This window comes from Cetorhinus maximus, chromosome 1 (genome assembly GCF_964194155.1).
Source record: "Cetorhinus maximus chromosome 1, sCetMax3.hap1.1, whole genome shotgun sequence".
NCBI lineage: Eukaryota > Metazoa > Chordata > Chondrichthyes > Lamniformes > Cetorhinidae > Cetorhinus > Cetorhinus maximus.
The window spans coordinates 177,618,527-177,644,777 of record NC_135879.1 but is presented as its reverse complement, the minus strand read 5'-3'; the positions used below and the strand labels follow the sequence as shown (position 1 = coordinate 177,644,777).

Genomic DNA, 26,251 nt, shown 5'->3' with positions numbered 1-26,251 from the left:
TAATGTCACCATCAGCACCTCTAGCCAGTACCACCACCATCAACACCCTTTTGACCTTTTGTTTATGACATCCATTGCCTCCAGCTGGCTTTCTATCCAGCTTCACCTGTTCCACCCCCCCCCCCACCCTTAAACAGTATATATTTCACCACATTTTAACTTCTCTTTCGCTCATAAGAGTCATACAAACTCAAAACGTTAACTCTGTCTTTCTCCCCACAGATGCTGTCAGACCTGCTGAGATTTTCCAGCATTTTTGTTTCAGATTTCCAGCATCTGCAGTATTTTGCCTTTATCTGAGGATAATATCAATGCTGGGTGGCTTAAAATTGAAGAAAGCTATTGGAAAATGAAAAGAATGGCATGGGACAGAGATACATGGAGACGACTATGATCCAAGGACCTGCCTTCAGGCAGAGTACACATGAGAATGATATCTTTCCCACGAGTTGGCGGCCTGTAGAATCCACCCAGTATTGTAATGACACCTCAAATGGTTTTGATTGTAACCAAATAGATTATGAATGTGAATTGCAACAGAAAAACACTGCCTCGCAATGACAACAGAATGTGAAACATCAGCCAGTCGGCCAGAGGAAGTCCAGGTGAAGATGTCGCCAATGAGCACTGGGAAGGAGGAGGACACCTCTCGGCACATCATTGGTCATGGTTTTGTGTCGTCATTGCTGGCTCTGTGGTGCCGGCCAATCTCATTGCCAGGTGTTACTGGAAACCCTGCTTCCCTGATTGGTTAATGTGCAGGATGAAGCGTCAGCTACGTGCTGACGTAGGCGGTGACGGAATTCCGGCCCGGCTAGTGAACTGTCAGAGGAGAAGGAAGTGGCTTCAGTTGTTGCATCAGCGGAGCGTGTGATGGAGGTTAGGGCCAGGGCAGTGACTGAACAGCTGGAGGCCATGGATCTGGAGGGCCAGGTGAGTGTGAGTCGAGGGCCTCCCTGTCTCCGCCAGCGGCCGACCCCTCTCGCTGAGTACGCCGTTTGGACTGAGCACCTTTCCCGGCTTGGCTCCCGCTGTGAAGTGAGGAGGGCTGAAGGGACATTGTCCACCTCATGGTGGTGAGGTTTCTAAATCCAGAGTCGTCTGTTTAGACCACGACTGTTTGGTCAGCAGAGGGTGCGGATGTGGTGTTTGTGTTTGTGTTTCTGACAGGAACCAATACTTCACTGGACCGTGGTCTAGGGACAGTTTACTCTGCTTTCTGTAGCCTCTACTGCAGCTATTATTCATTGTGGAAGCTTTGATAGAGGACTGGTGACTCCAGTGAGACAAATCACAGCTGACCTCAACAAGAACACCTATGTTCTTTCAACAAGGCCCCCTGAATATTTGTCAGGAGTGAAAGCCCATGACAGGGTTTTACTTTTCTAGATATACTGATGAATTGTACACAATGAGTGGTTAGGGCCTGGAATGCACTGCCTGGAAGTGTGTTGGAGGCAGGTTCAATTGAGGCATTCAAGAGGGCATCAGATGATTATTTGAATAGGAACAATGTGCAAGGGTACAGGAAAAAGGCAGGAGAATGGCACTAGATCATAATGCTTATTTGGAGAGCTGGTGCAGACACAATTAGCCGAATGGCCTCCTTCAGTGCCATTCTGTGATTCTTTGATTAGCTGAGTTTAGGATGGCCAACCCTGGTTGGAGGCTGTCCTGAAGATTTGTTCATGCAAGGTCAGCAAATGATTTTGTGTTTATCTGGTGGAGGTTGGGTTCCTGTAGTTGGGCACCTTTGTTCATGATTTTGCATCAGTAGCTATTGCTATTAACTTTTAAGGAGAGCATCAATCTTAAGGAAAAAGCATATAAGTAGGCAAAGATGAGTGGCAGGCCAGATGATTGGTCAGAATATAAAGAATGATTAAAAGGTTAATCAGTGGGGAGAAATTAGAGTACGAGAGGAAGCTAGCTAGAAATATGAAAAAAACAGATAGTGAAAGTTTCTACAGGCATTTAAAAAGGAAAAGAGTAAGTAAAGTGAGTGTCTGTCCTCTGGATTGTGACAATGGGGAGTTAATAGTAGATAATAAGGAAATGGTGGATGAAATGAACAAGTATTTTGCTTCTGTGTTCACAATACAGGATTCCAGTAGTAGCTGTAAATTACGAGGTGGAAGTGAGAGAGGAACTTCATGAAATTACAATCACTAGGGAAGCGGTACTGAGCAAACTGATGGAGCTGTGGGTTGACAAATCTCCAGATCTGGATGGCCTTCATCCTAGGGTCTTAGGTTGCTAAGGAGGTAGTAGATGCGTTGGTGTTGATTTGCCAAAATCCATTAGATTCTGGAAAGGTTCCATGTGACTGGAAAGTAGCAAATGTAACCCCTCTATTCAAGAAGGGAGGGAGGCAGAAAACAAGAAACTATAGGCCATTTAGCTTGCCGTTTGTCATGGGGAATCGATCATTAAGGAGGTGATAGCTGGGCACTTAGAAAAAACTCAAGGTAATTTTTTTTTTATTCATTCAGGGGACGTTGGCTTCGCTGGCTGGACCAGCGTTTATTTCCCATCCCTACTTGCCCTTGAGAAGGTGGTGGTGAGCTGCCTTCTTGAACCGCGGCAGTCCATGTGGTGTAGGTACAACCACAATGCTGTTAGGAAGGGAGTTCCAGGATTTTGACAGTGACAGTGAAGGAAGAGTGATATATTTCCACGTCAAGACGATGATTGGGAAGAGTTAATATAGTTTTGTGAAAGGGCAATCATGTTTAACCAATTTATTGGAAGTTTTTGAAGGAGTAACATGCGCTATAGATAAAGGGGAGCCTGTAGTTGGACTTCCAGAAGGCATTTGATAAGGACCACATCAAATATTCTTGCGGAAAATAAAAGCTCATGGCATAGGGAGTAACATATTAGCATGGATAGAAGATTAGCTGGCTGGCAGAAAAAGAGAATATGCATAAATGGGTCTTTTTCTGATTGGTAGGATGTGACGAGTGGAGAATCACAGGGATCTGTGCTGGGGCCTCAACTTTTTTCAATTTATATCAATAACTTAGATGAGTGGAGCAAAGGCATAGTAGCTAAATTTGCTGATGGCACAAAGATAGGTAGGAAAGTATGTTGTGAAGAGGATGTAGGAAGGTTGCAGATGGATATAGATAGGTTGAGTGCGTGGGCAAAAATCTGGCAAATGGAGTTTAATGTGGAAAAATTTGAAGTAGTTCACTTTGGCAGGAAAAATAAAAAAGCAGAGTATTACTTAAACGGAGAATGACTGTAGAGTTCCAAGGTGCAGAAGGATATAGGTGTTCTTGTGCATGAGTCACAACAAGTTAGGACGAACGTACAGCAAATATTTAAGAAGGCTAATGGAATGCTATCCTTTATTGCAAGAGGAATTGAACATAAGAGTAAGGATGTCAAGCTTTAGTTATACATGGCATTGGTGAGACCAAGTCTCATACTGTGTGCCGTTTTAGTCTCCTTATTTAAGGAAGAATGTAAATGTGTTGGAGGTGGTTCAGAGGAGGTTTACTCGATTGATACCTGGAATGAGTGGGTTGACTTATGAGGAAAGGTTGAACAGACTGGGCTTATTTCCACTGGAGTTTAGAAGAGTGAGGGGTGACTCGATTGAAGTATATAAGACCCTGAATGGTATTGACAAGTTGGATGTGTTGTGTAGGAGTTGCCCTTTTAGGACAGAGATGAGGAGAATTTTTTTCTGAGGGTTGTGTGACTTTGAAACTCTGTCCCTGGAGGCAGGGTCGTTGAATATTTTTAAGACAGAGGTAGATAGACTCTTGTTAGGCAAGGGAATCAAAGGCCATCGGGGTAGATAGGTATGTGGAATTGGAAATACAAACAGATCAGCCATAATCTTGTTGAATGGAGAGCAGGCTTGAGGGGCCAAATGCCTACTTCTGCTCCTATTTCACATGTTCGTATACACAGAAGATCTGAGAACCAAGAGACTACCCATGTGGAGACAAAGATGAAACCTGAGGTGTGTGAGGAACTGAGTGGGGAACCATTGGTAGAAGACTCCTGATTCCACTATTAACTAATACTAACTCACTGAAAGTGTACAAATGATGAATAGTTATATTGATGAGGCTTAGATTTCCATGATAATTGACAGTCTATATGTAACTGGTGGTAATACATGTAATGCTCTGATATTCTACATGTAACTAATAATAATCCTATAACTCTGATATTCATACTTTCACTAGAAAGGCAGAATCACCTAGAGGTGATCACCTAGAGCACCTAGAGGGTGCTCTACTGCATAACATATTCTTCAGATATTGATATTTATTTTCTGTGCTTTCAGCTTAAAGTTGCATCTGACAAACATAAAGGAGGAGGTAAGAAGAAAAGTATTAAGGATGGTGGTGATACAACAAGAGCAGAGGTGAGAACTATTTGTATTTACGTTTTTGTACAGAACAAAAACTATGCTAGAATTCAGCTGTTGGTAATTATTGGGTCACTGACAATTTTTAGTTTCTGATTCAGTATAATAAGAATTGGTCTGAAATTCTTTGGTATTCAATTCTTTCGTATAAACATAAGTCAAGCTGGGTGTGCCCGCACCCTGCATCACATGCCACAGTGTGGTTATCATTGCTTTATTGGATCAGTTTATTTCATACTCTTCAAGCAACCGCATGGCAAACATGTAGGCAGAAGTATCAGGAGAGTTATTTCTGGTGTCCTGCCAATATTTATCCCTCAGTCAACATCAGTACAATAGATTGTCTGATCATTATCACTTTAGAGTTATTGGGAGATTGCTGTGTACAAATCAGCTGCCAATCTCCTACATTAAAGCAGTGGCTTCAAAGGAATACTTGTTTGGCTGTAAAACATTTTGGAACATCCTACTTCTTGTGAAAGACAAATAATAAGCAACACCTTGACTTTAAAATTCTCACCCTCGTTTTCAAACCTCTGTAATCTTCCAGCCCCACCACCCTCTGAGATATTTGTTGCTTCTAATTCTGACTTCTTAAGTATTCTTGATTTTAATTGCACCACTGTTTGTGGCAGCGCCTTCAGCGACATGGGCCCTAAACTCTGGAATTATCTGTCTAATCCTTCCATCCTGTTACCTCTCTTTTCACCTTTTAAGATACTCCTTAAAACCTGCCTGTTTGCCCAAGCCTTTGCACATCTGCCCTAATATCTCCTTGTGTGCTTGGTGTCACTTTTTGTTTTATAATGCCCCTGTGAAGCGCCTTAGAACACTTATGTAAATGCACTATTATGTAAACGGGGAGATGGTGACTTAGTGGTAATATCGCTGGACTGGTGATCCAGAGGGCCGTATGTGTGTTAGCACCGGCAAGCACTTGTAAATCAGTGTCTCTGGTCATTGACTTTTCCAGACCATTTTGTGTTTTCAGTCCTTTTTGTTGGCAATTCTTGATTTCCTATTCTGCAGGCATTTCAGTTGTTTTCACACTGTTCATTTATTAAGGTTGATACATCAGGAATTTTACTCGCGTCAATCCTTTGCTCAACTGGACCACAATTCAGCAAAGAGTTTTTATTCACAGGAACAACTTTGAAACCATGACACTCCACATCACATACCTTCTCTTTCCTTTTGTCCAGTTTGCTTCAAAGTTCGAGAATCTCATTGTTCTTTTCTCGACGAAGTTCTAACAGTTAGTTTTGGTTTTTAATTCTGCAACCAATTATTCTGATTTACCAACAATTTCTTTTCTTGTTCAAGACATTTTCCGTGATATTTCATAGCAACTATTGATGCTTGAAGTTTATCAAGTTTTAACTGAAGATTGACCTTTGTTAAATTTGCTTCTACAACTTTATCATTTAGACATTCAAGTCCTCAGTCAAGTGTTCTACTTTCTGTGAATGTTTCTCAATTGTTCTCACCAATTCTCTCCTTTCATTAGCAAACTCCCCTTTCACACATGAAAGTTCATTTTCTACATTAATCAGGTTTTCCTTCAATTGCTTGTTAGCGCCAATAAGTGTTTTGTCTTTGGCCACAGTAGTTTCCTGAAGTTTAAGTTCAACATGATCAAACACCTGCTGCAATACAGTCGTTGCCACATTACAGCCTCCACTAGCGAAGTCATTACCCAGAATAAAATCCACCCCTTCAAAAGGTGATTTAGGAATAATTCCCACCGTAACAATTCAATTTACAAAGCAACTTTATAAGTTAACTTTACACAAAGAAACAGTTTCATAAATTCCATCAATATCCCTTATTAATACTTTTTTCTTCATAAAACTATCTGGAACACAAATTGTATCATCAGAACCATCAATGATTGATCTGCACCTGTATTCCTCAATTTTAATCTGTTTACTTATTTTGTTGAAGGAGTAAGGGGACACTTCTCCCTTTGATACAAAACATCCAGTCCCTCTAACAACCTGACTTCACCAGTAATCAAAGAAGAATTCTCTGGACTATCCTGAACCAAATCCCTGTTTCCTGTATGTTCTGAGGGAACATGTTTCACCTGTACTACTGCTACAGTTTTAACAACCATTTACTTTTCTGATGCAATCTTTCCTAAGGGTTCTTTGGGTGTTCGTACTACTGCATGAGGTCTACCATTTAATTTCCAGCAATCTGCCCTAACATGCCCCACCTTGTTGCAGTGAAAACACCTAGGTTTTCGAATGTCACTTCCACCCTTCGCACCTTCCTTTCTGGTCTGAGGAGAAATTTCCTGAGAATTCCCAACGGTCCCTTCTCTTCCCTGACTACTTGCTTTCCTTTCACCTTCTCATCTTCTATCCTTCTCAGGTTTATGGGGATGACAGGGAAAAAAGTTTTGATTTATGGACCAGTTCATAATTGTCATCCATCTCTGCTGCCTGTCTAGCTGTTTTAACCTTCTGGTCTTCAACATGGATTCTAACTACAAGAGGAAGTGATTCTTTAAATTCTTCCAAGAGAATTATTTCCCTAAGAGCTTCATATGTTGTCTCTACCCTTAATGCCCTCATCGAATGGTCAAAATTACTTTGCTTTACCCTTTAAAATTCAATATAGGTCTGCCCAGGCTGTTTCCTTATATTCTGAAATTTCCACCTGTATGCCTCAGGGACTAACTCATATATGCACTCAGAATAGCCTTTTTTTAACTGCATCATAATCCACTGATACCTCTTCTGAAAGTGAAGTATAAGCCTCATGAGCTCTACCTACCAACCTAGACTGTGAAAGCAATGTCCAGATTTCTTTTTGTCACTTCATTTGCTAGCTACCTTTTCAAATGAAATAAAGAATGCCTCTACATCCCTTTCCTCAAACTTCGGAAGAGCTTGTACAAATTTAAACATCTCCCCACTGGGTTCTGATTTGGAAATAAGTCCTTCCTCCCCTACTAGTGCCTTTTTTTAATTGCCAGCATTTTAAGCTGGAATTCTCTTACTCTCTCTCTCTCTCCTTTCTTTTTCCTCCTTTTCTATCCTCGCTGTTTATAACTCCCTTTTCTGTTTTCTTTCTCTCTCCTGCCTTTATGCCTGTTCCCTTTGGAATGCGCTTTCCTTTTTCTCCATTTCAATCTTTTTCATTTGCAACTGAATTTGAGCCCATTCCAATGACCCACCCCTTGGAGAACTCGGTCTCTGGAGTATTCCTTCCAACTTTAAATATGTTATACCTTCAATTATATCTGATTTCCTTACCCTTGCAGGTAATCCTAATTGTGACTTATCTGCCAATTCTATCAGCTTACTCTTGGTTAATTTCTGTAAACCAGTCAGAATTATATTTTCCACCTATAAAAAAGCCTTAGCAACCTCCAATGCCATTTGAAATTCCAACCTGTAAATACCTCGCAGCAACTCCAATTTTTATGTCCAGGAGCTCTTTACCGCCATGTACTTGTTAAAAGGATTCATTAAACCCCACCAATGTCAAGGATTTCCAATCCCGGACCAATTATTATTCCACGTCCAATCACCCGCTATCTGCGTTTCAAATCCCGGACGAGCCTCCACTTGTTATGATCCCCGGCTGAGGTTACCCCTGGACAAGTCTGATCCCAGAGTGGAACCCAACTTGACAAATCCTAACTTTTATTTGTTTATGTAGCTGCATGGAGAGTAACTACTGAGCAGAGACACAGAAGCCAGCTGATGAACTTTTAACAAAAGAATAAAACATTTATTCAACAAGAAAAGATGAACTATATTATAATATCCCTTCACCCACAACTACACCTTTACAGATATATACAGATTTGTAAGGTTAACACAAGTTACAAAAGCTATCTTATAATTTAATGTTCATAGTAAATACATAGTCCATCTAAGCCAATAGGCACCCTGTGGTCCGACACACCACACTCTGAAACCAATTAAGAGATGTCACCTCAACCAGATGCTATGAATCTCTCCTCAACTCCCCCCAGACACTTGTCACACTGTGAGGCATCCAGTCTCACTGAATTCTGTCCTTCACACTAGGGTTTCCAATCTCCACTCTCCAAGACTCCGCCTTGGAATCTTCTCCCAAATCGATCCTTTCTCACAGACACCTTCCAGAAGGGTTCACCTCCAAGATTTCGAACTCTCCTTCTGATGTTCCTCTTCCCTGGGTCACCACATGCATTCAAGCTGTTTTCCATGCACTTTCTCTCACCAACTCAGCCTTAACAGTACGCCACCGCCTCACGTGCCCATAGCAAAGAATTACAGACCTTCAGTTGTGCCTTTGAATCTTCATGCTTCTTGCAAGTTGTTCTTGCTTTAAATCTGCTTTCTGCAGTTTTTGTCCCTTTTAACCTGAAGTTGGGGCCTTTCTCTCTGCCCCTCACTCTTAACTTCACTTAACAGGACCTTTTCCTAGGCTCCTGTCCTTCCTTTGGCTACAAGGTCTCCTTTGGACTTCCCCCTCTTCCACTCTCCTGGATTTTTGGGTTTTTCTTTGCTTGGGACCTTTTTTGTTCTTTTGGGAAATCTGCAGTTCCTTAGCCTAGTGTCCAGGGTTCTGGCTTCAACTGAGCTTAAAGCTTCTGTTTCTTTCGTTCTGTGGGAGGAACCTGCCTATCTGGCCCCCCTATTGCTTGGCAGCAGCACTATTCTTTCTACTCTTGTGTTTACTTTTGGGGGTCGCATACTTCTCATTAGAAATGCAAGCAGCCTTTTAAAGTGAAACTAAAACTCTATTTGACCTTTCTTAACATACAGAAATACAAATCAAACTTCAACTTTAAAGCTAAAACTCATTCCTAACACCCACAAATACAAATATAACTTACTTAAGCTATCTCTCTCTCCTAACATCATCAGTGGTGTATTCTCCATGGCAACGCCACTTGCAAACCAATCAGCACTCTCTTCACATACATTATAAATTGTTGTTTTCCCCTTATATTGGTATTGCAAGTGTCCTGATGAGTGCAAGACGAAAAGCTTAGACATGTCTCTTTTCTCAGCAATACTCAAGTTCTGTATTACCAAGCACTCATTGTTGTTGTCAACCTAAATTATGCGCTGATCCTAATTTTTTTCACACCTTACATTTTACCCACTGACTCAAATTGGGGCTTGAGATTAACTACGGGAGCAAATAGAGTAATAAGGTTGAGCAACATTTCGCATTAGCTGTTAACACACTTGCTTAATACGGCAAAGTTACTTGGTGAAAATAATTTTGTTGTGAATGATCATGCAGTAAGTGGTTGCTACAGACTTTAAATATATAATGTAATTGACTGTTCATGTTTGTTTTGAACTTAATTTCTGTGTCAGTATTGACTGCTGCACTTTCTGTCACACGTGTGTTTAAAAAAGGATTTTTAATATATTTTTCTATATTTTCATATAGTGATATTCACATCCTCAATGACCCAAAGCTTTGCAACATTATCTTCTGAAGTATAGCAACAGTTGTTTTATAAGGAAACATAGCAGCCAATTTGTGCAAATTAATGACATGAATGAACACTTAAACTTTTGAGTGGTTTTGATTGAAGGATAAATGTTGATTAGGAGAGTTTGCCGCTCTTTCTCAAAGAAGCGAGTGCCATAGAATCTCCACTTAAACAGGTGTTGGGTTTCTGTTTAACATCTCATCTGAAAGATGCATCTCCTGCCATGCAGTACTTCCTCTGTACCTCACTTGAAGTATCCACATTCAATCCTGGAATGGAACTTGAACCCACAAATTAGCTGACAGGGCTGATATTTTACCATTAAGCTGTAAGGTTTACGTATTTAACAATGTACTTGGCTTTCAGTCTTACTAATGAAGGTGACACTGTGATGCCGTAAGAATAGGTTGAGGCTGCAGTCCTTGTCTATATACTGTACCAGAAATGAAGGTTTCAGATGCAGGAATCAAACAGCTTTAGGTTTACTAAGGGTTAAATGACATACTCAGACAGTGCCCAAGATGACACTTTGCTGTAGTAGAGCACAAGTGTGAATATTGAACTTGACGCTCTAGATACCTCTCTCGCTCCCTCTCTTTCCCTCTCTTTTTTTCTGTTTCTTCTCTCTCCTTTCTATCTTCTATCCCCATAGTATAATTTCACAATTTTTATTTATTTCTAACTACGTTACTTCATCACCAGCTCATAACAGCCTTTATCGGGAAGTTACTGGCCCTACATCTGTCATGGTTCAAAGGCCTAACAGGCTGGTTTTTAGGTTTAGCAAGACATGGAATGTACTTATCATGACTACACTTTGCAGAAGTGACTCCCTAAGTGTGTATGAATTTGTGTGAAAGTTCAGAAATAAATGAGACTTGTGTGCTTAACTTCCATCAGGCTGTTTGTAGACTCTGCCATTTTGATGCAAGCTCTACAGGCCTTGAGGCTAATACAAAATAGATTCCTTACCTGCTGTCATTTGTGAAACAGTGCTATTCCTCATATCTCAACCAACGAATATACCATAAAGAAGAGTACACACTCCTGCTTGTTTCTAATTGAGGTGATATTGGACGGCAACTGACATAATGAAGTAACTTTTACTTTTTTTCTCCTCCCTCTCTTTAGTTGGATCCATGGCCAGCTTATATTAATGAACGCCTTGAACTGTACAACAAACTCAAAGCAGAAAGTGATTCTATTTTAGCAGAACGTGCTATGAAAGAGAGCAAGCAAATAACAATTACTTTGCCTGATGGTAAACAAGTAAAGGGAGACTCCTGGAAAAGCACACCTTACCAGATTGCCTGTGGAATTAGGTAGAGTACTTGTACCTGTACTAAATGTCTGTTTTATTACTGTATTCTGTAGAACCTGTAAAGACCTCCTTTTTAAAAAGGACATTGGAATTGTGGAAAGGGTAGAGAGATTTCTCTCTGAAGGAGAAGTAAAAGTTGAAGATGAATGTATAAAATTGTGGTTTTTCCCCCTGAAATAGCGAGGGTTAAGATTCAAAGTGCTAAGCTCAATAGAATGCATCCCCACAAATAGCTATTGAAGTAAAGACAAAAACAATGTTTAAAATCAAATTGGATACTTATTTAAAAAGAGAAAACAAAGTGATGCAGTGAATGGGCAGGTTAATGATTTACCTGGCCTGAATAGTCTCTTGTACTGCAAATTCTGATTCTATATGTACATTTATTGAATATGAAACTCCATTCAAATTTCTTATAGCTTTTTTGGTGCATAAGCTTATTAACTGAGATTCTGATTCGGCCATGTGCCTATTACTTGGAACGTAGGAGATGAGTTAATCGGATGGCTTCTTAAAGTGCTTCTTAAGATGTTTTGGTCTACCGTTTCTTCTCAGTCAGTGAACCATTACGCGGTTCATTGCTGCATAGCCTGCCGTTAAAATTCCCATTTCCCATTGGCAATGTGCATGTTAGGTTTCATCCCTGAGGCCAAGCTTTTGGCAGGAACCTTGATATCAGTTTACTGCCCTGGCTAACCACCTGTGACCTGTAGTCTCCCATCTAACTCCTCCCCCACACCCCTGATGCTGTTCTTAGCAGTTCAAGAAGGCAGCTCACCACCACTTTCTCAAGGGTAATTAGGAATGAGCAATAAATGCTGGCCTGGCTAGTAACACCTACATCCCATAAATGAATTAAAAAAACTAAAAATATAATCTTTCTTGACTGGCCTGTTCCTGGCTATCAGAGCCATTCTTTGGCTAGTTACTTGCTTCATTTTTAATTGAGAGAATATTGTTGGCATAGAGAATTAAGACAATTCCAGAGATAATTCATTATGTGAATAGCTTTCAATATAGAAAGCACTACATTAATGCTAGTATTGTTACTTCATTGAACAAGGTTATTTCCTCTTGTATATTTGTTCTGTGTGTGATTAATCCAGTCAGGGTTTGGCCGACAATGTGGTTGTTGCTAAAGTAAATGGAGTGGTTTGGGACCTGGATCGACCACTGGAAGAAGACTGCAGCCTAGCATTGCTTAAGTTTGAGGACGAGGAGGCTCAAGCTGTAAGTAGTCTCTGTTTACAACTGGATGAAACATTAATAATAAGCCATAATCAATAGGTCTTCCCCCTTAGTGAATAATCAAAATTCAAATAATTAGGTAATAGTTTACTGCCATGAAAAGTTAAAACCCTGATCCTTGGCCTTACCTGAAGTAGCAGTGCAAAGTTAAAGAAAGCCAACAAAAGGCACATCGCAACCAGGATTTAGCCACAGTAAACTGGGAAGTCCTGATGAAGGTTCTGTGCAAATATGAAATAATGATCAGTATCATTCGCATGTTTCATGATGGGCAATGTGATGCAAGGTGGTACATCATCAGATGCCTTTCCTGACAGCGCCAAACAAGGCTGTGTATTGGCTCCAGCTCTGTTTGCCATATACTTCTTGGCTGTGCTACTGTATACACTCGAAGACCTTAACACAGGAGGACACATTCAATTCAGGACAGATGGCAAACTCTTCAACTTGCATAGGCTTGATGTTAGCGCAAACATTACTGAACAGCTACTGCGTGAACTCTTATTCGTGCCCAACTGCACTCTTGCAGCTTACACTCGAGGACATTCAGCTGCTTATTGATCACTTTGGCCTAACCTTAGGACACATTGGCCTCACAATAAGCCTGAAGAAGACAGAGATCTTGCATCACTGCGACCCTGGCCATGTACTCCAACACCTCACAGTCACCATCAACAACACACCCCTCCATTCAGTGTAGACATTTTGCTATCTTGGGAGTATACTCTCCAATAACATTATGCTGGATGACAAAACCAACAATTGCCTGGCAAAAGCAAGCTCAGGGTTTGACAAGATCACTCTCAGACTTTGGAAAGAACTTAGAGTTTTGTCTCAGAACAAATATCAAAGTCTACCAGGCAGTGATTCTTAAATCACTTCTTTATGGATGCAAGACTTAAACAACCTACCAGTTTCATAAAAAACAACTAGAAGCATTTGTCTTCGCTGTCTGAGATCTGTTTGCAACAGGACAAAATTCCTAACACCATTGCTCTTGAAAAATGCTGCATACTTGGCATCGAGAGTGCTCATCAGAGCTCAGTTTTGTTGGGTTGGTCATGTGGTTTGCATGAAGGATTCATGCATGCCAAAAGCAGTACTCTGCAGTCAGCTGAGCACAGGAACCCGCACCACAGGGTGCCCCAAACTTTTATATAAAGACAATCTGAACGCCAACCTCTGACCTTGCAATCTGGATCCCAATACGTGGGGGGAAAAAAGCGACCTTGGCAGACCCAAATGGAGAAGCCTCTGTCATCAATTACTTCTTCATATTCAGTATTTGCAATCGGTTATACAAATTGGAACTTGGCCTAATGTCAAACATGAGACAACTCAATCTAGACTGTAGATCGGTCTTTTTGTTCTTTGCGGACCACTCATCTGTTCTGAGGGATTTTGTGCAGCAAGCTTTATTTTGTATGCTTCTACAAAGCTTGTTGGTCAGCATGAACCAATTCCATCCTAGCTCTGACTTGGAATGTGTATAAAATATTTATTGAGTTGCGGTCCAGCAATTGAAAGACCTGATGGGCTCGATTTTGCAGTCATTGGTGATCAAGCGACATCAGTTGTTCACGACATGTACACTTGGCCATGTACTTTCTATGGGTTGAGCAATAAATGCTTTCCTAGCCAGCAACACCCACATCTTGTAAATTAATTTTTAAAAAAAATCATCAGAGCCAAAATGGTATGGTGCCCTTTACAGGGGAACTGGGATGTGTTAACAGAGCAAGCAACTGTGTATCTGTTTAACTGATATGAGATTGAAGAATCGTTAATGAACAGTCTGAGCCTGGGAATGTCACTTAGAAACCGATTAGATTTCTCTGTTGCATAATATTGGTTTTATTCCTAATGATTTTTTGTGTATGTTAGGTGTACTGGCATTCTAGTGCCCACATATTGGGAGAGGCCATGGAACGAGTCTTTGGAGGGTGTCTCTGTTATGGACCACCAATTGAAAATGGTTTTTATTATGACATGTTCTTGGAAGAAGGGTATGTTTTAGTTGACCTCTTTCTTTCATTGTTTTCAGTTCTCTGAATATCTGTTTAATGATAAATATATTTTTGACCTTTCTATTTTTAACAAAAAAAATCTTTACAACAGAGGTGTCTCCAGCAATGACTTTCCAGCTCTAGAAAATCTATGCAAGCGTATTATGAAGGATAAGCAACCATTTGAGAGACTTGAAATAAAAAAAGAGACTCTTCTGGCAATGTTCAAGGTAAACTATTTCTAAATTTTCCTGGGGATTTGTATCACAATAGAGGCTAAACAAAGACAGCCCATTTCCATGCATCTGTTCACTATGTTTTGAGTTGGCTGGTTAAACATGCACAAGCAGTTGGTGCAAGATGTCCTGATCAGAGGAAGCTTTAAGGAATAAATTATAACTGTGTATCCAATAAGCCCACCTGCACTCTGCATGGTGAACAATAGAGATTGGCTGCCCTTTTTGAGTACCGAATGTCTTTTGAAACTTGCGGGTTGTTAACGGCTAAAAACAAGAATGAATTTAATGGTCTTATTCTAGTTTTTACCTGGACTTATCAATATTATATTCAACATTCTTAATTCAGCATTTCTTTTAATTTTTAGTACAACAAATTCAAATGCAGAATTCTAAATGAGAAGGTGAATACTCCTACTACAACAGTGTATAGGTAAGGAACAGTTACTGTTGTTTGGAAGGTTTTGTTTGATAAAATTAAGATTTCCTTAAATACATGCATCTGAAATGAAGTGCTTTAGGAATGCAACTTTTTTTTAGTACAAGACATAAAAATTAGAGTAAAGATCAGTATTATGAGTTGTCTGTTTGTTAGTTGATCTGGTGAAAGATTTTTTTTTTTAACTTATTTGTTCAAGGGATGTGGACGTCACTGGCTAGACCAGCATTTATTTCCCATGCCTAATTGCCCTTGAGAAGTTGATGGTGAGCCGCCTTCTTGAACTGCTGCAGTCCCTGTGGTATAGGTACACTCACAGTGCCGTTAGGAAGAGAGCGCCAGGATTTTGACCCAGCAACAATGAAGGAATGGCAATATATTTTCCAAGTCAGGGTGGTATGTGATTTAGTAGGGTACTTGCAGGTAGTGTTCCCATGCATCTGCTGTACTTGTCCTTCTAGGTGGTAGAGGTCGTAGGTTTGGAAGGAGCTGTTGAAGGATCCTTGCTGAGTTGCTGTAGTACATCTTTAATATGGTACACATGGCTGCTGCTGTACATCAGTGGTGGAGGGTATGAACGTTTAAGCTGGTGGAGGGGGTGCCAATCAAGCGGGATGCCTTGTCCTGGATGGCGTCAAGCTTCTTTAGTGTTGCTGGAGCTGCACTCATCCAGGCAAGTGGAGAGTATTCCATCACACTTCTGACTTGCGCCTTATAGATGGTAGACGGGTTTTGGAGAATCAGGAGTTTAAGTTACTTGCCACAGGATTCCCAGCCTCTGACCTGCTTTTATAGCCGCTGTATTTATATGGCTAGTCCAGTTCAGTTTCTGATAATGGTAACCCCCAGGATGTTGTTAGTGGGGGATTCAGTGATAGTAATGCCATTGGATGTCAAGGGAGATGGATAGATTCTCTCGTTGGAGATTATCATTGCCTGGCAGTTGTGTGGTGCAAATGTTACTTGCCACATTTCAGCCCAAGCCTGAATGTTGTCCAGGTCTTGCTGCATATGTACAGGGACTGTTTCAGTATCTGAGGAGTCACAAATGTTGCGGAACATTTTGCAATCAATAACAAACATCCCCACTTCTGACCTTATGATGGACGGGAGGTCATTGATGAAGCAGCTGAAGATCAAAGGTTATTGGGGGTTTGAAGATTATCAGGGGTAGGTGGAATGTGGAGTTGAGGCGATAATAAGATCAGCTATGATCTTATTGAATTGCGAAATAGCCTCGAGGGCCGAATGGCCTACTCCTGCTCCTAATTCGTCTGTTCCTATGTAAGATGGTTGGGGAACTCCTAGGATTGAGATGATTGACCTCCAGCAACCACAATCATCTTTGTGCTAGCTATGACACCAACCAGTGGACAGTTTTCTCCCTGATTCCATTGACTCCAGTTTTGCTAGGGCTCCTTGATGCCACACTCATTCATATGCTGTCTTGATGTCAAGGGCAGTCACTCATGCCTCACCTCTGGAGCCCTTTTGTCCACATTTGAACAAAGCCTGTAATGAGGTCAGGAGCTGAGCGGCCCTAGCGGAAACCAAATTGAGCATCAGTGAGCAGGGTATTGCTGAGCAAGTGCCACTTTTTAATCACTGTTGGTGACACCTTTCATCACTTTGCTAATTGAGTGTAGACTGCTGGAGTGGTATTTGGATTTGTTCTGCTTTTTTGTAGACAGACATATCTGGGTAATTTTCCACATTGCTTTCCTGCTGTAACTATACTGGAACAGCTTGCTTCGTGGCACGTCTATTTCTGGAGCATGAGTACTATTGCTGAATGTTGTCAGGGTCTTTGCAGTGCCATCAGATAACTACGTGAATTGAATTGGCTGAGATGGATCAACCACTTGGCACTTATGGCTGAAGATGTTTGCAAATGCCTTGTTTTTTGCACTAATGTGCTGGGCTGCCCCATCATTGACAATGGTGATACTTAGTTAGTTGTTTAATTGTCTGCCACCATTCATAACTGGATGTGGTAGGACTGTAGAGCTTAGATCTGATCCATTCTGCCCTGAATCTGCCATGACCCCTCGTGGGTTTGTGGGTGTGTCCAGGACAGTGCCCTGGTGATGGTGGTGTCTTAGACATTGTCTGTAAGGTATGATTAATGAGTATGACTATGTCAGACTAGACTGTGGGAGAGCTCTCCCAGTTTTAGTACAAGATGTTATTGAATTGCTCCTAGATGTTAGGGAGGTGGACTTTGCAGGGTCGAAAGGGCCAGCTGTGCCGTTGTCTGCTGGGCGATCCATCCGGTTCCATTCCTTTTAGGATTTTTAAGGTTTGATGCAACTGAGTGGCTTACTAGACCATTTCTGAGGACATTTAAGAGTTAACCACATTACTGTGGGACTTTTTACGACAATCGACAATGGTTTTTTTTTTAATTCCAGATTTATTAATTGAATTCAAATTCCACAGGATTCGAACCTGGGTCCCCAGAGCCTTAGCCTGGGCCTCTGGATTGCTAGTCCAGTGACAATACCACTACGCCATTGCCTCCACAAGGGAAATAAGTTAGGTAGTGGGTTAAACAATGGCTTTTTAACCCTGGGGCAATTATTTAAGCTCAGTTGAAAATATCTTTTCTGATATCTGTAAACCTCCTACATGAAGTGAGGTTGGGCTCAGCACACAAAACATGATGTAGTAACAAAGTGTTAATCTGTCTCACTGACAATAGGATGCATGGTGCTGGAAATGGAAAATTGTCACACCACTGTGGCAGCAGATGGTTTTAAGATTGGGGCCATGCATAATGTTAGGCCAGAGTAAAGGAGATTTACTCTCCAATATTTATTTGTCTGATCTGTGAGTGCTTGTTGCTGATTAAAACGGAAAATGCTTTATTCCTCACCAATTGGTGAGTACATATTTTGAATTTGAAGTGATGGTCACCCAGTGTTTAGCCACAGAACTCTCACTGTTTGACACATTTAGGCAATTATTACCTGGCGATTTAATGCTGTGATATCCTCATCTGCCTGAAAGTAGAACTTTTGTACATTTGTTATTTTAGTAGCAAGTGCATTTCCAGTAATGGGAATGAATTATGTTTTCTTTTGTACCTTGGTTTCAGGTGTGGACCCCTGATTGACTTGTGTAGAGGACCTCATGTCAGACACACTGGAAAAATTAAGGCCATGAAAGTTCACAAAGTAAGAGCTTTACAAACTGAGAATGTTCTCATTTCTCAAAACAATAACTTCTTTCTACCATTTGTGGAAAAATTCCACTAAAAATATCCTCTATAAAATGTCTACTAAAATGAACAATATTTCAATTTAGCCTTGTCATTTGAGTTTAATCAGCCTGATCAGTTGTTATTGTGTTGAGCAAAAGTGACACTGTTAATCTAATTTTGAATTGCAGGTTTTTTTTGTTTGCTTTTATTTGTGTTACAAATACAAAATTTATAAGTTATGTTTTGGGGCTGTTTAATTTAAGGTGAAGGGGGTCATATGACCAACTCTAAATCCTGCTTGACAACAAGCCTGAGTAGTTTGGTTGCTATGGGGACAGAGAGGCCCAGGTTTATTGGGGAAGAAGAAGGTGCAAGATGTTCACACCTGTAGACAATGGCACGGGCATCTGTGATAACTCTGGATGGACTGTTAGTCTCCAAGTCAGAGGAAGGTGTTAGGAATGTCAGGTTTTGTAAACTGTTATACTTTATAACAAAAACAGAATTACCTGGAAAAACTCAGCAGGTCTGGCAGCATCGGTGGAGAAGAGTTGACGTTTCGAGTCCTCATGACCCTTCAACAGAACTGAGTAATATTAGGAGAGGGGTGAAATATAAGCTGGTTTAAGGTTGGGGGAGAGAAGTTGGGGGGGGGTGGTTGTAGGGACAAGCAAGCAGTGATAGGAGCAGATAATTAAAAGATGTCGCAGACAAATGAACAAAGAGGTGTTGAAGGTGGGGATATTATCTAAACGAATGTGCTAATTAAGAATGGATGGCAGGACACTCAAGGTACAGCTCTAGTGGGGGTGGGGTGGAAAGACTAACAGGTCATTAAAGGTATAGATTTAAAAATAATGGAGATAGGTGGGAAAAGAAAAATCTATATAAATTATTGGAAAAAACAAAAGGGAGGGGGAAGAAACGGAAAGGGGGTGGGGATGGAGGAGGGAGTTCAAGATCTAAAGTTGTTGAATTCAATATTCAGTCCGGAAGGCTGTAAAGTGCCTAGGCGGAAGATGAGGTGCTGTTCCTCCAGTTTGCGTTGGGCTTCACTGGAACAATGCAGCAAGCCCAGGACAGACATGTGGGCAAGAGAGCAGGGTGGAGTGTTAAAATGGTAAGCGACAGGGAGGTTTGGGTTTTTCTTGTGGACAGACCGCAGGTGTTCAGCAAAGCGGTCGCCCAGTTTACGTTTGGTCTCTCCAATGTAGAGGAGACCGCACTGGGAGCAACGAATGCAGTAGACTAAGTTAGGGGAAATGCAAGTGAAATGCTGCTTCACTTGAAAGGAGTGTTTGGGCCCTTGGACGGTGAGGAGAGAGGAAGTGAAGGGGCAGGTGTTGCAACTTTTGCGTGGGCATGGGGAGGTGCCATAGGTGGGGGTTGAGGAGTAGGGGGTGATGGAGGAGTGGACCAGGGTGTCCCGGAGGGAGCGATCCCTATGGAATACCGCCAGGGGGCTGAAGGGAAGATGTGTTTGGTGGTGGCATCATGCTGGAGTTGGCGGAAATGGCGGCGGATGATCCTTTGAATGCGGAGGCCGGTGGGATGATAAGTGAGGACAAGGGGGACCCTATCATGTTTCTGGGAGGGAGGAGAAGGCATGACGGCGGATGCGCGGGAGATGGGCCGGACACGGTTGAGGGCCCTGTCAACGACCGTGGGTGGAAAACCTCGGTTAAGGAAGAAGGAAGACATGTCAGAGGAGCTGCTTTTGAAGGTAGCATCATCAGAACAGATGCGACGGAGGCGAAGGAACTGAGAGAATGGGATGGAGTCCTTTTAGGAAGCAGGGTGTGAGGAGCTGTAGTCGAGGTAGCTGTGGGAGTCGGTAGGCTTGTAATCGATATTGGTGGACAGTCTATCACCAGAAATTGAGACAGAGAGGTCAAGGAAGGGAAGGGAAGTGTCAGAGATGGACAATGTGAAAATGATGGAGGGGTGGAGATTGGAAGCAAAATTAATAAATTTTTCCAGGTCCTGACGAGAGCATGAAGCAGCACCGAAGTAATCATCGATGTACCGGAGAAAGAGTTGTGGGAGGGGGCCGGAGTAGGACTGGAACAAGGAATGTTCCACGTACCCCATAAAGAGACAGACATAGCTGGGGCCCATGCGGGTACCCATAGCCACACCTTTTATTTGGAGGAAGTGAGAGGAGTTTAAGGAGAAATTGTTCAGTGTGAGAATAAGTTTAGCCAGACGGAGGAGAGTAGTGGTGCAGGGGGATTGTTCGGGCCTCTGTTCAAGGAAGAAGCTAAGGGGCCTCAGACCATTTTGGTGGGGGATGGAGGTGTAGAGGGATTGGACGTCCATGGAGAAGAGGAAGCGGTTGGTGCCAGGGAACTGGAAATTGTTGATGTGACGTAAGGTGTCAGAGGAATCACAGATGTAGGTGGGAAGGGACTGGACAAGGGGAGAGAGAAGGGAGTCAAGATAATGAGAAATGTGTTCCGTGGGGCAGGAACAGGCTGACGCGATCGGTCTGCCGGGACAGTTCAGTTTGTGGATTTTGCGTAGGAGGTAGAAGCGGGCCGTCCGGGGTTGGGTGACTATCAGGTTGGAAGCTGTGGGAGAAAGATCTCCAGAGGAGATGAGGTCAGTGACAGTCCTAGAAACAATGGCTTGGTGTTCAGTGGTGGCGTCATGGTCCAGGGAGAGGTCGAGGAAGTGTCTGCAAGTTGACGCTCAGCCTCCGCGAGGTAGAGGTCAGTGCGCCAGACAACAACAGCACCACCCTTGTCAGCGAGTTTGATGACAATGTTGGGGTTGGACCTGAGAGAACGGAGTGCAGTAAGTTCAGAGAGAGACAGATTAGAATGGGTGAGAGGAGCAGAGAAATTGAGACGACTTACTGTAAGGACTCCATCCCATTCTCTCAGTTCCTTCGCCTCCGTCGCATCTGTTCTGATGATGCTACCTTCAAAAACAGCTCCTCTGACATGTCCTTCTTCTTCCTTAACCAAGGTTTTCCACCCACGGTCATTGACAGGGCCCTCAACCGTGTCCGGCCCATCACCCGCGCATCCGCCCTCACGCCTTCTCCTCCCTCCCAGAAACATGATAGGGTCCCCCTTGTCCTCACTTATCACCCCACCAGCCTCCGCATTCAAAGGATCATCCGCCAACTCCAGCATGATGCCGCCACCAAACACATCTTCCCTTCACCCCCCCTGGCGGTATTCCATAGGGATCGTTCCCTCCGGGACACCCTGGTCCACTCCTCCATCACCCCCTACTCCTCAACCCCCACCTATGGCACCTCCTCATGCCCATGCAAAAGATGCAACACCTGCCCCTTCACTTCCTCTCTCCTCACCATCCAAGGGCCCAAACACTCCTTTCAAGTGAAGCAGCATTTCACTTGCATTTCCCCTAACTTAGTCTACTGCATTCGTTGCTCCCAATGCGGTCTCCTCTACATTGGAGAGACCCAACGTAAACTGGGCGACCGCTTTGCTGAACACCTGTGGTCTGTCCACAAGAAAAACCCAAACCTCCCTGTTGCTTGCCATTTTAACACTCCACCCTGCTCTCTTGCCCACATGTCTGTCCTGGGCTTGCTGCATTGTTCCAGTGAAGCCCAACGCAAACTGGAGGAACAGCACCTCATCTTCCGCCTAGGCACTTTACAGCCTTCTGGGCTGAATATTGAATTCAACAACTTTAGATCTTGAACTCCCTCCTCCATCCCCACCCCCTTTCCGTTTCTTCCCCCTCCTTTGGTTTTTTCCAATAATTTATATAGATTTTTCTTTTCCCACCTATCTCCATTATTTTTAAATCTATACCTTTAATGCCCTGTTAGTCTTTCCACCCCACCCCCACTAGAGCTGTACCTTGAGTGTCCTGCTATCCATTCTTAATTAGCACATTCGTTTAGATAATATCCCCACCTTCAACACCTCTTTGTTCCTTTGTCCGTGACATATTTTGATTATCTGCTCCTATCACTGCTTGCTTGTCCCTACAAGCACACCCCCCCCACCCCCAACTTCTCTCCCCCCACCTTAAACCAGCTTATATTTCACCCCTCTCCTAATATTACTCAGTTCTGTTGAAGGGTCATGAGGACTCGAAACGTCAACTCTTTTCTTCTCCACCGATGCTGCCAGACCTGCTGAGTTTTTCCAGGTAATTCTGTTTTTGTTTTGGATTTCCAGCATCCGCAGTTTTTTGTTTTTATCTCTGTGTTATACTTTATTCTATCTTGAAATTAAATATGCAGGTTAGAGCTTGGGTCTAGAGGATAGATAATTAGTACTTCTACCTAGGTATAAGGTCCATGTGATTCATGTTGCCGTGGAGGTGGGCTCTGAGAGAAGATGACTCCGTTGCAAGCCTTGTAGAATCAGATTATAGGATTTTCTTTAAAATATCCCCCACAGTTTGGTCTGCAAGAATCTGAGAGAGCAGAGAGATGGACGCAGCCAGTATCTATTGCTCACCATGCAGGAAGCAATGGGAGCTTGCACTTGGGTTGAAGAGATCAAGTTTGTGAGGATTTAAGAGACTGGAAGATTTGGCTAGAGCTTTGCGCTGGTTCCTGAAGAATGAAGTGTTCACTTAAGGGACAGACTAAAGTATAACCATGGAGGGGGATTTTCAGTCATTTTTAAAAGTTAAATGTGGGTTCTTTTCTACAGTTTAGAGTATGGGTTACCTACTGAATAGTATTTAGACAATGTTACTTTTAGTTTGTTTATTACAGTAAAAAAAGTCTTAAACCTGAAATCTTGTGTGATCTTTCAGTCGGTCATTGTAATCAAATATCTTTCTAAAATTTTTGTTCACAGAATTCCTCCACTTACTGGGAAGGAAAGGCTGATATGGAGACGCTACAAAGAATTTATGGAATTTCTTTTCCAGATTCAAAAATGCTGAAAGAATGGGAAAAGTTCCAGGAAGAAGCCAAAAACAGAGACCATAGAAAACTGGGGAGGGTTAGTCTTAAATAATTGTAATAATAAATCTTGATTACATGTGCTGAAAAAAATAACATCCAGCTCAGGTAAAGCCTGTTACTGAGATCCCTTCTATGAAGAACTGTACTTAATTCACATGTTGCACTTCAACAAATTATATCGAAAGTGTGCATAATGGCTTATAATGTGGCTTGTATGTGCCTAAAATGACATTAGCTCACTCTTGGTACGTTTCACTTGATTGAAAAGAGAATGTAAACCAGGTTTCTTCAGATCGCGAGGCAGGCAACACAGGAAGTTCTGCTAACCCTGTGTCTATTTGTTCAATGTTTCTAATTTGTTTATCCACTAGGGATAACTCCATTTTGGTATTGTCAAAAGTTTTAAATGGTTCTTGTAAACCAACAGTTTACTATTGGAATGCAGAATATCCTTTAGAAATTATTCCTTGTTAAATGAGGCTGTAACTGGAGTGGAAACCTCTTCATGTCGGTATATTGTTTCAAACAGCAATATAAAACTGCTTTTACCCTTTAACATAGTGTGTTTTAAATCCATAACACTAAATGAGATTGGGTTATTTAAAATATATTTTAGCTGCTCAATGCTGATGCTTTTCTTATAAGTAATAATTCTGAATTTTTCTGTTTTCAGGAGCAAGAGTTGTTTTTCTTCCATGAACTCAGCCCAGGAAGCTGTTTCTTCCTGCCTAAGGGAGCTTATATCTACAATGGACTCATTGAATTCATTAGGGTAGGAGTGATTCCTTCAAGTTTTTATTTCAGATTAACGGGCAGAATTTTCCCCCCATTGGGGGGTGTTGTGCGGGGGCGGGCGAGAGCGGGCGCAAACCCGATCAGCTCCCCCGATTGGGCCCGCGCCGCCATTTTACGTGGGCTGGCCAGTTAAGGCCCACCCAGCGTGACACACGCCAGGAAGCGCTGTGCGGTTGGGGTGGGGGGGGATTTCCTGAGTTGGGGCCTTCCCTCTTTGCGCATGCGCGCGAAAGAGCGCAGAAACCTCCGAGGCACAGAGGTGCCTCAGGGAGATTAGTTTAAGTTTTAAAAAACTAAATAAAGGAAAGAAAATATTTTAAGACCTGTCCCCTCGTGACAGTGTCACGTGAGCTGAGACATGTCAAGGAACATTAATGATAAACTTTATTTAATTGATTAAAAACTTCATGAAACCTCATTCCACCTGTGGACGAGGTTCTGTGAAAAATGCGAAGGCTGCCTGGGCTCTTTGCCTGCCCGCCAACCTTAAGGTTGGACGGGCAGCTCATTTAAATATTTTAATTAGTTTTTAATAGGCCTTTGACAGTTCGGTGGGCTCGCAGCCGAGTCGGCTGCGCGCCTGCTGAACTGGAAACCTAAATGACGCATGGTGACGTCGGGACGTACGCCTGACATCACCGTGCGTCATTTTACGTGTTGGCGAGCGGGCCCTGCCCCCGCTCACCGACCCGAAAATTCTGCCCTGTGTTTAAACTAATTAATTGAGTTTCCTGTGAAAGATTTGCAAAAATTTTGGATTTGAAGGGAAAAAAAATGGGTGGAGGAAATGTGGGCTTTTTACAGTATGCACTGGAGGATCTGCGGATAGGAGCATAGTTAACGTTTCGAGTCCGAATGACCCTTCAACAGAACTAAGTAAAAATAGAAGAGAGGTGAAATATAATCTGGTTTTGGCCGGTGGGGGGGGTGGAAGAAGAGCTGGATAGAGGGCCAGTGATAGGTGGAGATAACCAAATTTTGAGTTCAACAATTTTAGATCATGAACTCTCTCCTCCATGCCCACCCCTTTTCCGATTTTTCCCCCTCCTTTTTGTTTTTTCCAATGATTTATATAGATTTTTCTTTTCCCACCTACCTCCATTGTTTTTAAGTGTATTTCCATCCATTGTTTTATCTCTACCTTTTAGCCTATTTCGATCCCTTCCCCCCACCCCACCCCCACTAGGGCTATCTGTACCTTGCTCGTCCTGCTTTCTACCCTTAATTAGCACATTCCTTTAGATAATATCACCACCTTCAACACCTCTTTGTCCTTTTGTCTGTGACATCTTTTGGTTATCTCCACCTAGTTCTGTTGAAGGGTCATTCGGACTCGAAACGTTAACTGTGCTCCTATCCACAGACGCTGCCAGACCTGCTGTGTTTTTCCAGGTATTTTTGTTTTTGTTTTGGATTTCCAGCATCCGCAGTTTTTTGCTTTTATTTATGTACTGGAGGAGTTTGGGAAGAGCCATGAAGCAATGTAGTGGGAGTAGGAAAAGAGGATGTTAGAGCAATTATCTCTAATTAGTCATTCACGATGTGGATGCTTCAAGTCACATAATGATGGAAAATTCATGGTCAATAGACAGCCATTTTCAAACAGGTTTGTAGTTCATTGCGAAAGGATGAAGGAGTTTATTATATGTTGTCTCTTCCCACCAGCGAGGTGTGCAATAAGATACATCAGTGACGAGTTTTAGAGGAAATTACACTGGTGTATTTTACGAATGCAATAAAGGTGCCCTTTTTATGTAGTAAACTCTTTGTTTTATACTTTTAAATTTTGCTTTAATTTCTGGTGTTGGAAAAGAACAAGTGATTCCAGATAGTACTGGTGAATTGTAGTTATTATGTAGATATCGTGATCTGTACGCTTTCTGGAATGAGTGCTTTTATCTCCTCTGCCTCTAGAAGTAACATGATACTTTATTATGAACCCCTGATGAAATGCTTGTATATTTTCTATTGGCATTACTATTTCTGGACTTTATATGATTCATCAGTATCGGCATGTTTACTGGAAAAGCATTGTTCTTGTCTCTGATTTTAGTTGTTCCATTTCCTTGGTTGAGAGAATAGACAATTTTCTTCCATGCTGCTTTTAGTAGTTGAATATCTATGAATGCTAAGAGGCAAGCCAAAATTGTTCAGCATGACATCTTCTCTGTTGAAAAGCGTAAAGTTTTCACTGATGCCTTTGTTGTAGGTCTTCTGATAACAAACTGCTTTGCAAATTGAGGTTTAGGT

At 42.1% G+C, this 26,251-nt stretch overlaps 1 protein-coding gene across 1 annotated transcript in view; it reads left to right on the top strand.

Annotated features, from left to right (window-relative positions):
• Nucleotides 1-772: 772 nt before the first annotated feature.
• Nucleotides 773-26,251, top strand: part of tars1 (threonyl-tRNA synthetase 1) — a 43,917-nt gene continuing 18,438 nt past the window's right edge. The window contains exons 1-10 of the mRNA XM_078550149.1: nt 773-933; nt 4,307-4,387; nt 10,977-11,167; nt 12,273-12,396; nt 14,299-14,420; nt 14,533-14,650; nt 15,025-15,089; nt 18,193-18,271; nt 23,097-23,243; nt 23,880-23,978. Of these exons, the coding sequence (XP_078406275.1) occupies nt 874-933; nt 4,307-4,387; nt 10,977-11,167; nt 12,273-12,396; nt 14,299-14,420; nt 14,533-14,650; nt 15,025-15,089; nt 18,193-18,271; nt 23,097-23,243; nt 23,880-23,978 (1,086 nt within the window). The 5' untranslated portion in view covers nt 773-873. The remainder of the gene's footprint in view (nt 934-4,306; nt 4,388-10,976; nt 11,168-12,272; nt 12,397-14,298; nt 14,421-14,532; nt 14,651-15,024; nt 15,090-18,192; nt 18,272-23,096; nt 23,244-23,879; nt 23,979-26,251) is intronic.